Raw genomic sequence first — 13,022 nt, 5'->3', positions numbered from 1 at the left:
GGCTTCTTATACTGATTGCTTTCTCTGGCATGTTCTAGAAAGATTCCCTGTGGTATATTTTACCTCCCCTATTTATCTGTAAGCTCTGACTCAGAATGCCTTGGCCTCCACGATTATTCTTCTATTACTCATTTTTCCTTTACTGCCAACGTTTGAGGTGGACTCTGCTTCCAGTTTCCTTCACCTGGTTAACTTTACCTGGCTTTTCTCAATCATACTCTTGAATATCTCTAAGAGGCACTAGATATTTCTAGATATTTGTAAATTAAAAATATTTTATTAAAACCATTGTGATTTACAAAGTTCTTCATAGTTGGATTTCAGACATACAGTGTATCAGAGCCAATCCTACCACCAGTGTCAACTAGATATTTAGAAATTTCTAAGCATACATTTTACATCAAAATACATAAATATGATTGAATCTGGATCTGCCATTTTTTCATATCGAACTCTATCTACAATCTGCTTTTGTGCTGATATTATTCTTACCCAGTGTTGAACATGGGCTTCAGACAGGAGACATTGGTATACATTCTACCACTAAGCAACACTTTATTTTTACTTTCCATTTTATTTTGATTTGGATCATGTTTCTTTTTTTACATCGATGTTTCCACCTTGCAGTGTTCTCTACTCAAAAGAATAACTTTGTTTTCTCCTAGAATATGGATGGGACAGAAGGCAAAGAAAGAGCAAACAAAAAGGAGCACAGTTGTCAGTGTCCAAGCTAGAAAAGTGATTAAATTTTTGAAGTTCTCCTCAGACTTGCTAAACTATATATTTGAAAACTTCATTGCATGTAAAATTTTAATTAATAAGATAGAATTAATTATTATCACACTAGAGATGAGCAAAAAAGCAAAGTCATTTTTGACTTGTTTTTCCATATAGAGCCAATGAAAAATGCTTTTCTTTAACATCAAGTGATTCATTCTTTGAGTTCATGTTTCTTCATCTTTGAGGGGAACTCGAAACAGATGCAATTTATTTTTGGAGTAAATATAGTAACTGTGCTTATTGTGAATTAAGGGGCAAGAGTTCCGTATATTGTGGGCATGCAAAAATAGGTTTGAATTTTTTTTATTAACACTACAATTAAAAAAATTAAGTACTGTTTAAATGAAAAAGGTACTGTATGCACAAAGTTATTTGTATAAGGGTTTTAGACATACTATGTTCCAATACCAATACCCCTCTTAGTGTCAACTTCTCTTTACCAAAATCTCCACCTCCCTACCTACACTTTTTGGGGGGATCACACCCGGCAGCGTTCAGGGTTTACTCCTGGCTCTATGTTCAGAAATCACTCCTGGCAGTCTCAGGGGACCGTATGGGATGCCAGAATTAGAACCACCATCCTTCTGAATGCAAGGCAAATGTCCTACCTCCATGCTATCTCTCTGGCCCCCTCCTGAGTACATTTTTAAGTTTGGTTATTGTAGTTTGGGTCTCATGTTTATAGTGTTATCACTGTGATTTACGTATATACATACATCTACCACATCTCTACACTACTGATATGTATGCAATCAGACATTGTTTATTTATATATTGTTTATATATATGATAAACAATATTACATATTGTTTATATATATGAGATAGCTTGCCACATGGATTGAGCTTACTACTAAGTTTTATATATTTTTAATTTTATTTCCTTAAAACCATTGTGATCTACAGTCCTTCATAGTTGAATTTCAGATAAACAGTGAATCAAAGCCATTCCCACCACTAGTGTAGACCTCCATCCACCAATGAACCCAGAGTGCATCCTATACTACCACCCTTTGCTCCCTGGCCTGGCAGTATAACAGGCCCATTTAAGTTTAGATTGTAAAAGTTTAGGTCCCTTGATTTTATTGTCTTTGACTTTGGCTTGGATATTTAGTTCTGTTCTTTTTTTTCTCCACCAATGCATCTGAGCCCACTTGGCCCTTAGTCCCCATCCTTTATTTTTTCCTTTTTTCTTAGTATTATAGAAAAATGCAGGAATATGTGGCAAAATAAAGTTTATCTGTGTCTCAAGGTTCAATGAAAAAAAAAAAGGCAGAAGCTCTTATTTAAAAGATAAAAAATAAAAATAAAAAAAAACTGGAGAAAAAAAAAGGTGTGTATGGCAGTTTTTGTTTTTGTTTTTGCATAGGTGCAGTAAAGATTCATTGAAGAAGATATTAGGACTATGAATAAGTCTATTCTATGGCTTGTCACGGTTTCCATTAAGCATGCTTGAATAGAAATCAGAGATAAATTTTATGTTAGGAACTGAACAGAGGATTCATATATTCTCATCAAAGTTCTTGTAAACAGTTTTTGGGTATGTTTCCTAATTTCCTTTTTTGTTTTTCCTGATATTTTTTCAGTCACTGGAAACTTTAGTCTAAACCACTACTTCTTCTTTTGATGCATTCTTCATATTGCAAGTCTCTTAGCTTCATCTGAGAGTTTAGTTGTCCGTCTCCAATCTCTTTGAATGAACCAGATCTCTGGGTATTATATTTAGGAAGAAAGATACAAGTGGCAGCTTGACCTTTTTCTGAAAGCCAGGGGCCCACATAATGGAGCAAGGAAAGCAACGTCAAGGTGAGCATTATTGCCCAAATTGCAGAGAGAAATTTAGAAGTGTGATGTGCAGATAGGAGTTAAATGGAGAGAAGTAGACATCATGGACAGATAAGAGATGTAGAGACTAGATGTTCATAGGAAAGTCATGGGAAGTTGAGAAAAAGAAATTCATCAGGGCTGGAGTCCTTGAAAGAATAATAAAACCAAATATGCATACAGTGGTATGAGAAATAGATGAGAAGAGTGGTATTTTTTTGTATCTTTTTTTTGGGGGGGGGCACTCAGGAGTTACTGGTTATGTGCTCAGAAATCGCTCCTGGCTTGGGGGGACCATATGGGATGCTGGGGGATCAAACTGAGGTCTAGGCTAGCACTTGCAAGGCAGATGCTTTAGCACCACTGCTCCAGTTCCAGAAAAGTAGTATTTTGAGAAAAAAATTAGTTTTGAATGGAATATTTAGGAGAAAGAATAAAGAAAAGGAACTTTCAATTGACTAGGATGAATTTTGTGCTAGTTCTCTTAGACTTTATAATTACTATTACCCAGCTGTTTAATTGATTACTTTGGATTCAAACCTGGTAGGTAGTGTGAAGGACTTACTCCTGATTCTGTGCTCAGTGTTAACTTGTTGATACTCAGAGGAACATATGTGGTGCTGGGGTAAAACTGAGGTCAATCACATGCAAGGCAAGTACTTTAACCCCTGCTCTAGCTCTCTAGTTCCCAGCCATTTATTTTCAGGGAGTTTAAAAGGTCTCTTGTTTAAGTTTTATTACCATGATTTTTTTTTTTTTTTGGTTTTTGGTTTTTGGGCCACACCCGGCGTTGCTCAGGGGTAACTCCTGGCTGTCTGCTCAGAAATAGCTCCTGGCAGGCACGGGGGACCATATGGGACACCGGGATTCGAACCAACCACCTTTGGTCCTGGATAGGCTGCTTGCAAGGCAAACGCCGCTGTGCTATCTCTCCGGGCCCTATTACCATGATTTCTTAAATGCTTTATTTCTTAGGGCTTTCCACTTGATGGATCATTAGTAACTGCATTTGTCTTGCTTTGACAGGGAAAGCATCATGCTGGTTCCAAACAAGGCTCTGGTTTGTGGCTGTGGTTTGCATTGTCCTGATCAGTACTTGTTTCATTGTGAGCTGTGTGGGTAAGTTCTTCACAGAAAGGTCTCTTCTGATGTGTTCTAGATCAAGCCCAAATTTAGAACTATTTAGACATTCTAGAATATTTTTTATATTCTATAAAGATTCTCGTTGGCACTTTTTCTTTTATTCCATTAATATGTAGACTCTTGCTTGGAATGTCACCTACCCTTGCTTTTTATTTGGGAGGGCACACCCTGTGATGCTCAGGAGTTACACCTGATTCTGTGACCAGGAATAAATCCTGGCAGGTAGTGGAGATTATATGGAATGTGGGGATTGAACCTGGGTCAGCTATGTGCAAAACAAACATCCTATTTGCTGTGTTATCATCTAGACCCTACACCTATTTTTGTTTTATCTGTTCCTTCCTGCTTTTATTTTTTCCTGTAATTTGATAACCAGCTCTGATTCCAGATTTCTGGGTCTATTACCATTTTTGGTATTTTGGTATTACTACCTAGGATAATGTTGTAGCCATACTCTTTCTACCATCTTCCATTCACCCTGGGTGTTACAAAGCCTATACTAAAAGTGTTACCATAATTGCTTCCATTATTATTATATTTTAGATTTTGTGTCTTTGATGTTCCTGTGGAGGATAAAAAAAAGTACTAAAACTATTGGAGAAGATCATTAGGAATGAAACTTTTTTTCTCTCTTCCACTTGCCTCCAAATAATGATTTCAAGTTTATTTTGTAAGACAACTTTAAAAAAAGTTTTCCCCTGTAATGAATAAGTGAGTTCATGCTTTCAATAAAAATATTATTAAAATAGTTATTGTAGTGAGTCAGAGTGCCTTTCTTTGCCAGATGGGCCATGCTTGAAGTTATCTTTGACATATAATTAAATTTTACAAATTTTAATGAAACCAAAAATTTGTACCTAACTTTTAAGAGAGGTGTTTAAGAAAGAAAGCAGTTATTGGGCCCGGAGAGATAGCACAGCAGCGTTTGCCTTGCAAGCAGCCTATCCAGGACCAAAGGTGGTTGGTTCGAATCCCGGTGTCCCATATGGTCCCCCAAGCCTGCTAGGAGCTATTTCTGAGCAGACAGCCAGGAGTAACCCCTGAGCACAGCCGGGTGTGGCCCAAAAACCAAAAAAAAAGAAAGCAGTTATTAAAGTTATTAAGAGAAATATTTTCAGGTCTGACACTATATTCAATAATAGAAGAATATGAAAGTAAAAAATGAAGCATCAATCCAGGATCAAAGAAACAACAGATCTTTTTGGGGTGTAGGGGAAGGAGGCACACCCAGCAGCACACAAACGTTACTTCTGGCTCTGCATTTAGAAGTCACTCCATAAAGATTTGGGAGACCATATGGTATGCCAGGGATTGAGCTGAAGTCAATGCAAAACAAATTCCTTACCCCTGGTGCTGTCTCTTTGGTCCAGAAATAACTGGTCTTACTCAATGTACACAAAATGTAGACTAGTATAAAAGTCAGTGGCTTTTTTAAGACACCGAAATTTTTGAACTGTAGGAGTTGGAGAGATAGTGTAGCAGATAGGGCATTTATTTTACAGATGGCTCATTGGGGTTCAATCTAAGGGTGTCAGTACTATCAGGAATGACAGAGGTAGTAGTAATCACTGAGCTCCACCAGATGTGACTTCAAAATGAACAAAACATTACAAATGTTTAAAGATTCCCATTGTTTGCTATTCATCCCATGTTTATATATATTTTGTGTGTATATATGTATATACACACACACACACACAAACATATAGATATTTCTTAACCAGGATTTGAAGGGCCAGAGCTATAGTACAGTGGGTAGGATTTTTGCCTTGTTTGCAACTGACCTAATTTTGATCCCCAACATCTCATATGATTCCACAAGCACCACTAGAAATAATTTCTGAACACTGCCAGATTTATAACCCACTCTCACTAAAACAAAACAAAAAAAGAAAACAAACCTAACCATCATTATAACTTTTAGAGAATATCTAAACTACGTTTTTCTTCATGATTATTAAAATTAAGGAGATAAGTACCTATTGATTACTTTGTTACTAGCACAATTCTCAGTATTTATACTTAATTGATGTAGAAAACAGATGAAACTGTTGCCTGAGAACAGAAGATGAGAGTTGGGGCCGGGCGGTGGCGCTAAAGGTAAGGTGCCTGCCTTGCCTGCGCTAGCCTTGGGCGGACCGCGGTTCGATCCCCCGGTGTCCCATATGGTCCCCCAAGCCAGGAGCAACTTCTGAGCACATAGCCAGGAGTAACCCCTGAGCGTTACCGGGTGTGGCCCAAAAACCAAAAAAAAAACAAAAAAAAAACAAAAGAAGGTGAGAGTTGAAGGGGTAAGAGCAAATAAAAAATTCAGTTTATTAAAAACAAGCAGACAAACAAAAATACTAAGAGAAATAAGAAAATTAACAAAATTTAGCTTAAGCTTTGCTGGATTCTCAGAGGAAGAAGATAGTGGTGATGGTTGGTGGTAAGTCAGCTGGCACAGATGGGTTGAGCAGGAGATCCTCTAGTGAGAAAAAAAGATGATGAACACTAACCCTTCTTCCTTTGTAGTGTTTTACGAATTTACATATGGGAAAACTAACAAGAGGCTCTCTCAACTACATACACATTCCAGTCTAACCTGCTTCAGTGAGGAGACCATTGAAACAGGTAAGATATACTGATTGAGAGAGAGATTCATTCATTATGTAAATAGACTCTGTGTGACATCTGTAAGATAGTACTAACCATTTATATTTCATCAGAACTTTTAAACTTGTACTCAAAACTGTTCTTCAAATTTGCTCTCATTAATTTCCTCCCAGTATACACCACGGCCATTGGTTCCCGTCAACCCAGGAAATGATACCTAGCCCTTTATAATTCACATTGTCTTCACTTACTTTTAAATGAATAAAATGGTCTTTTTCATTATTGAATGTTCCCAGTGCATAACACCCCAACTGTAAGTAAGTTTTATCACTCATTAAGTTGGATCTGGATCTTGAAACCTGATTGCATTGAGGCAGCTTGCTCTCTAGGGGGTAGTCTTGGTAACTTCCTATGTGGAGAGTGGGAATCATTGCATTCAGGATGGTTGTCTCTCTCTCACTAGGAGTAGTGAAAATGGCTAAGAGGGATTGGAGAGATAACTACGGACTCAGCACATGCTTTGCAAGCAGGACTCCCCTGGTTCAATGCCCTACCTGCATGGTACCTCCAGTACCACCAGAGTGGCTGGCTGCTAAGTTCTGAGCTGGAAGTAGCCGCTGGGGTATGGTACAAAAACAAAAGAAAAAAGGAAAAAAGTCAAAAGAAAAAAAAACCCAAACAAAGTGCTGGTTCTGGAAAGATAGTATAGTGGAGAGGGCATTTGTTTTGTACTCAGCAGACAGGGGTTTGATCCCTGGCATCCCATAATGATCCCCTGAGTGATTTATGAGCGCAGGGAGAGAAGTGAGTTCTAAGCATTGAAAACAAACAATACCAAGATAAATGAATGAAAATTAAGAAAATTTAACTTGATTTTTGTTGGATTCTCAGAGGAAGAAGACTGGTGATAGATGTATTGGGCAGGGTACCCTTTAGTAAGAGAAACGATGATAATCCTTTTTTTGGGGGGAGTGTAACCCAAAACCAATCAAACAAGCAAATTTAAGTGCAAGGGATTTATGGCCTTTATCTTTCAAGAACATAAGTCCAGATACTTGTCAGACTCTTGCTACTTCAAAAATAATTTGTCTTTGTTTGTGGAGAAATTCAGAAAAAAAAGATAGGTATATGGTTTTATTGCATTTCTATAAACTATTTAGATTTCCCTCTTCCTCTTTTTTTTTTTTTTTGGTATTCAGCATGAATATGGTTCATGGGGTAGGGAGGTGAGGATGAACTTTATCTAGTTTTATTCTTTTTAAAATAATATCTTTATTTAAACACTGTGATTACAAATATGACTGTAGTTGGGATTTAGATGGTTTTCTAAGTAGTTGTGGAACTGGCTCTTCTGTGGAATGAAGACAGATCTATAAAGATATTCTTTTTCTCATGATTTAGAGGCACTCACTTCAAAATAAAAATTTTCTTTCTTTATATATTTATTTTTGAACTGGTATGTCATTGGTACATATTTACATCATTCAGGTAACATTTCCATTGCTTTCTCAGAAAAAAACAAAAACCATTTCTCTAGAAAGAACATTCTTTTCCAACCAGTAGCAAAGGGCACCCCAGCCTTTGGTTTCTGAGTGCTCTAAAATAAATGAAACCAAGATGGAGAATAGTTAAAGTGACACCACAACCAGCAAATGTGCTCCTTACATATGTTCAATCGAATATACTGGTGAATCATGCTGTTCAATTCAATGTGTTCAAGTTCCATATAAGCTTATATAACATAGTATTATTTTGCACAATTATAAATGCAATAATTAAAAAGAAAAATTCGTACAGGAGTCAGGCTATGGTTCAGTGGTAGAGCATTTGCCTTGCATATGTGAAATTCTGGGTCACATCCCAGCACTACACAATTCCCCTGGCACCACTAGAAGGAACCTCAAACAGAGCCGAGTGTAACCCTCAAGCACACCTTGGAGTGATGCAAAAGCCTATATGTGTGTGTTAAAATAATATTATAACAGCAATGGCTCCATTTTTTGTTTTCCCTTTTTTGGTTAATTTGGGGATCAATCTGGATTTAGTCAGTCTTACTCCTGGCTCTGTGCTCAGGGATCACCATGACAGTGTTCAAGAGACCATATGCAGTGTTGGGAACTGAATCCAAGTAGGGTGCATGCAAAGCTAAGTGCCTTACCTACTAGGTTCACTCTCTAACCTCAAAGTGAACCATTGTAATAAAGGCTCTAAAACTCTTATTATAGTTTAAAGGAAAAAAATCTAAAGACAAAAATATTCATTTTGAGATAAGCCACTGTATCTATCCAACTTGTTTCCCTTTATCTAATCAGAATGCTGAGACGTTCAGATACTGCTTCACCAACAGGATTGTATTGAGCCTATTTTTTTTGTTTTTGTTTTTGTTTTTGAGACACTCTCAGCACATGTGGTGCTTAGGGTTTACTCCCACCCAGCTCTGCACTCAGGAATTATTCCTAGTGGACTTGATGTATCATAAGGGATAGATATGTGGGATGCTGAAGATCAAACCTGGGTTGGTCACATAACAAAGTTCAAACCGGAATAATATATGTATTAAAACTATCAGTAAAAAAAACTATCAGAAGATTTATTCATGTGAAAGATGATGTTTTTAATCCTAGGAAAGTGGCTAGCTGTTGCTTTTGTGGGGAAAGGACAGAAAATGATCTTTGTTTAAAATTTTAAGCATGTGATGCTGGGTATAATTAATAATAGCAACATTTATGAGCTTTATTCTATATGATACACATTTTAAAGTGTCATATTTTTTGTAGAATTTGGTAGCTTTATACTGATAATGTTATTAAGTGTAATGAATTTTTGGCAATTGTTACATTGTTTTATTGTATGATTGCCTTTTAAAAGATGAGATAACTGAGGATCAAGTAAGTTATATAATTTGTCCAAGGGCAAACCCAATGGCAGAACTAGGATTCTAAAGAGGTCTAATTCTAATTTTTCTAGCCACACTGTGAATAGTTAACATCCCATTTTAAAAACATCCCATTTAAAAACCAAGATTATTAGAATCTCACTTATGTTCATCTGTGAAGACAGAGTTTAATGTAGCTAATGTATAAGAGATTTGAGGAATAACAAAAACTTTGAAAGTATCTCTTTTGCCAACAAATCCAGAGCAACTTTTCAAATGAACCTTAAGAAATACAGAAGGCTGACTGCTATAAACACTGATTTAAAACCAATACAATGGATCAGGGATAGGAATGCATGGTAAAAAAATGTGGCCTGGCTTGAATGAGACCTGCTTATGATCTCAATCTCCTGCCCTACCAACCCTCTAACATTCTGCCCTCCTTCCCCCAAAGACACATGCCCAAAAAATACCACCACCTAAATAAATAAATAAATTTCTGTGGACCCACAAATTATATAATATATATAATTTATGCAACCTTAAATGCATATTAAGAAACCCTTTTTAGAAGATAAGAGAAACTTGGAACTTTATATATAAAGTTATATTTATATGTAAATATATATAACATTTATATAACTAAATACAAATATATTTATATAAGTATTTTATAAAATATAAATGTATAACTAATATATAAAATATATAAAGTTTATATATATAAAGCTATATATATTATATTATGCCTCTTTAATAAAAATAGCCTCATCTTCTACTCCCTTTTGCGCAATGCAGGAAAGACCTGGGGATGTTGTCCGACTAACTGGAAATCATTTGGTTCCAGTTGCTACTTCATTTCTGAGGAATTTAATTTTTGGGCTAAGAGTGAGCAGATATGTGTTGGAATGGGGGCTCATCTCATGGTGATCAATACGAAAAAGGAACAGGTACTGTGTTACTTCATTTAAGCTTTAAATTGAGCAGAACAGATGACTCTTAGAGTTAGATCTTAAGCTTGCATGCAGGAAACCTGGGTTTGATTCTTGGTTTGATACTGCACTTCGGGCACCACCAAGAGGAACCATGGAGTACCAAGCTGGAAATTAAGGCCTCCTGGAGCAAGTGTCACTCCTAACCCCCATCATTAAAAGAATACCCAAAATAAAAAAGCCGTAATTGTAAAAGTAATGCAATATAAAATCTACCACCTTACCTGCTTCTTCAGTATACAATTAGGTTGTGTTTATATTCTCACTGCAAAAATACCTCCACAGCTCCTCATATATGACCATTAAACTGTGGTTTTCTTGCTCAATAGCCCCTGAAGAAATAGGAGAAATCCCCTATTTCTGCTTTTTTGAGTTTGACTACTGTAGTTATCTCTTGTGAATGGAATTGTATTGTCTTGATACAGCTGCATGATTTCACTTAACATGACAGCTTTGAAGTTCATCTATAGGCTTTTGTTGTTTATTTTTTTTTCTTTTTAAGTTCATCTATGTAGTAGCCCTTGGAGATACTTTGCCTTACAGTGTTAACATGGAAGTAGTGCTGGGGGTTACCCGGGCTATACCTGGTGGTGCTGGAAGGGGTGAAAGTCATGTGGTGCCAGTTACCAAATTCAAATCCTCAAGCATACAACACATGTGCTCCACCCACCCCTTTATGCTATCTCCTTGTCCCCAATTATATTTATCTTATTTTATTTTGTTTTTTGGGTGACACCCGGCAGTGCTCAGGGGTTACTCCTGGCTCTACACTCAGGAATCGCTACTGGCAGGCTCATGGGACCATATGGGATGCCGGGACTCAAACCATTGTCCTTCTGCATGCAAGGCAAGCATCCTACCTTCATACTATCTCTCTGGCCCCAATTATCTTTATTTTTAAGACTGAATACTATTATTTTGTATTCCATTTATGGACCACTATGTCAATATATTAGACATAAAGGTCTCATTCTCAAAAGAAAAGGTTTTTTTTTATATTTTTTATTTTAAACACCTTGGTTACTAACCTGATTGTGGTTGTGTTTCAGTCATATAAGAGGACACCCAAAAGAAAAGATTTTAATTGAGTGAGCCTCAATGAGATTTTTGACTTTATATATGTCTACATTTACATGTATTTGTTATAAGGTATGACTCAGCAGATGCAAACATCTCCAAAATGTATTCTTTAGCTGAAGAATTTATGTTTAACAGTGTCACTTTATTTGGATTCTGTGCAAATTTATTTGATTGTATTAATTTCTTCAGGTTTGCTATTTAACTTAATCTCTCTCCAATGAATCATTGTGAAACTAGTTTCCACACCTTAGTTTTATTTTTCCTTGCTAGAAATTTAAAGATTCCTTGTTTTCTTCAATCTGGAAATTATTGCATTGTATACATTCTATTTTTGTTTTGGGGCCACACCCAGTGACACTCAGGGTTTGTTTCTGACTATGTGCTTAGAAATCACTCCTGTCTTGGGGGACTGATGGCGGGGATCGAACCCAGGTCTGTCCTGGGTCAGCCGCTTGTAAGGCAAATGCCCTAACGTTGCACTATCACTCTGGCCCCCGTGTTATATACATTCTTCATTTTAACTTTATTTTTTCTCTTTATGCAGGATTTTATTGTCAAGCATCTGAATGAAACATATGAATATTTTCTGGGGCTCTCAGATCCCCAAGGAAATGATAATTGGCAATGGATTGACAAGACTCCTTACCAGGAAAATTTCAGGTGAGGACTGACTTGGATGAATAAATCATAGGGCTTGTGTACATAAAAATTGTAGAAAAATCTTATTAACAGGAGCTAGTAATGCATATGTTAATACACGGCTAAAAGGTTTGGTTTTTTTTTCAGAACTCCATGTTTTGTAATGAAAAATTGAATAATTTCCCCAAGGTTTATGTTTAACAAACTCATTAGAGCATGAGCTCTTAGTCATTATATTTTGCTGCCACTAAACACATATAGATATTTAAAATGTTCTTCAATTGATAATGTTTAACTTATCTGCATGAGAACAATAGTTGACTCTAATGGAATACTTGTATAATAATTTCATTGATTTCTGATTTTAACATTATTTTAATAACTTTTTGATTCACAGACTACATTGAAAGCTACCTTGGGGTGTCTAATTATAATTATGATACCTATAGATAAAACAATTCCTTATACTTATAGATATAAAAAATTCCTAGGATATTTTTTAAATTTTTATTTTGATCATAGTGACGTACATATCTTTCACATTAGTATTTTAGGTACATATTAACATTGAATCAGGGGAATACCCACCACCAAATTTGTCCTCCCCCTTCCCCGTTCCCTTTCTGCAACCCATATCCCCCATCATCACCCCCCCGGGCTGCTAGAGTAGGTGGTCCCCTCTTTGTCTAGCTTACTATCAGTGATCATACGTCTGTTTGGTCCTGGTGCCCTCCCTTGTTTCTCCCTCTATTTGAGAGGCTAAGCTAGATAAATCGAGTTATGTGGTTTTGTTTGAGGGAAAGAAAAGCAGTAGAATGGGGTAAAGATTAAGAAAAAAATTTAAAAAATGCCGGAAATGGGTGGAGTCCTTCTAGTGGATCAGCCTCAGTTTGAGAGAGGACATGAAAAAGGTAATTGAAACACCATAACAATACAAAAATAAATGTCAAATTAAATATCCAGTGAGCCCTACAGCAATAAAGAGAGGCACCACACAAAAGTCTCGGTTCTGAATTCAAATCATGCTGGAGTGCAAAAAGAAAGAGAAAGATAAGATAAAATAATATAAAATAAAAAGGAGATATCAACTTCAAT

At 36.4% G+C, this 13,022-nt stretch overlaps 1 protein-coding gene across 1 annotated transcript in view; it reads left to right on the top strand.

The window, feature by feature from the left end:
- The window catches only part of LOC126006966 (C-type lectin domain family 6 member A-like), a 77,098-nt gene that overhangs the window by 60,177 nt on the left and 3,899 nt on the right, over window positions 1-13,022 (top strand). The window contains exons 5-8 of the mRNA XM_049772501.1: window positions 3,630-3,722; window positions 6,261-6,359; window positions 10,015-10,166; window positions 11,833-11,948. Coding sequence (XP_049628458.1) covers window positions 3,630-3,722; window positions 6,261-6,359; window positions 10,015-10,166; window positions 11,833-11,948 — 460 coding nt within the window. The remainder of the gene's footprint in view (window positions 1-3,629; window positions 3,723-6,260; window positions 6,360-10,014; window positions 10,167-11,832; window positions 11,949-13,022) is intronic.

This window comes from Suncus etruscus, chromosome 4, assembly GCF_024139225.1.
Source record: "Suncus etruscus isolate mSunEtr1 chromosome 4, mSunEtr1.pri.cur, whole genome shotgun sequence".
Taxonomy (NCBI): Eukaryota; Metazoa; Chordata; class Mammalia; order Eulipotyphla; family Soricidae; genus Suncus; species Suncus etruscus.
This window is presented reverse-complemented; position numbering and strand designations above follow the sequence as displayed.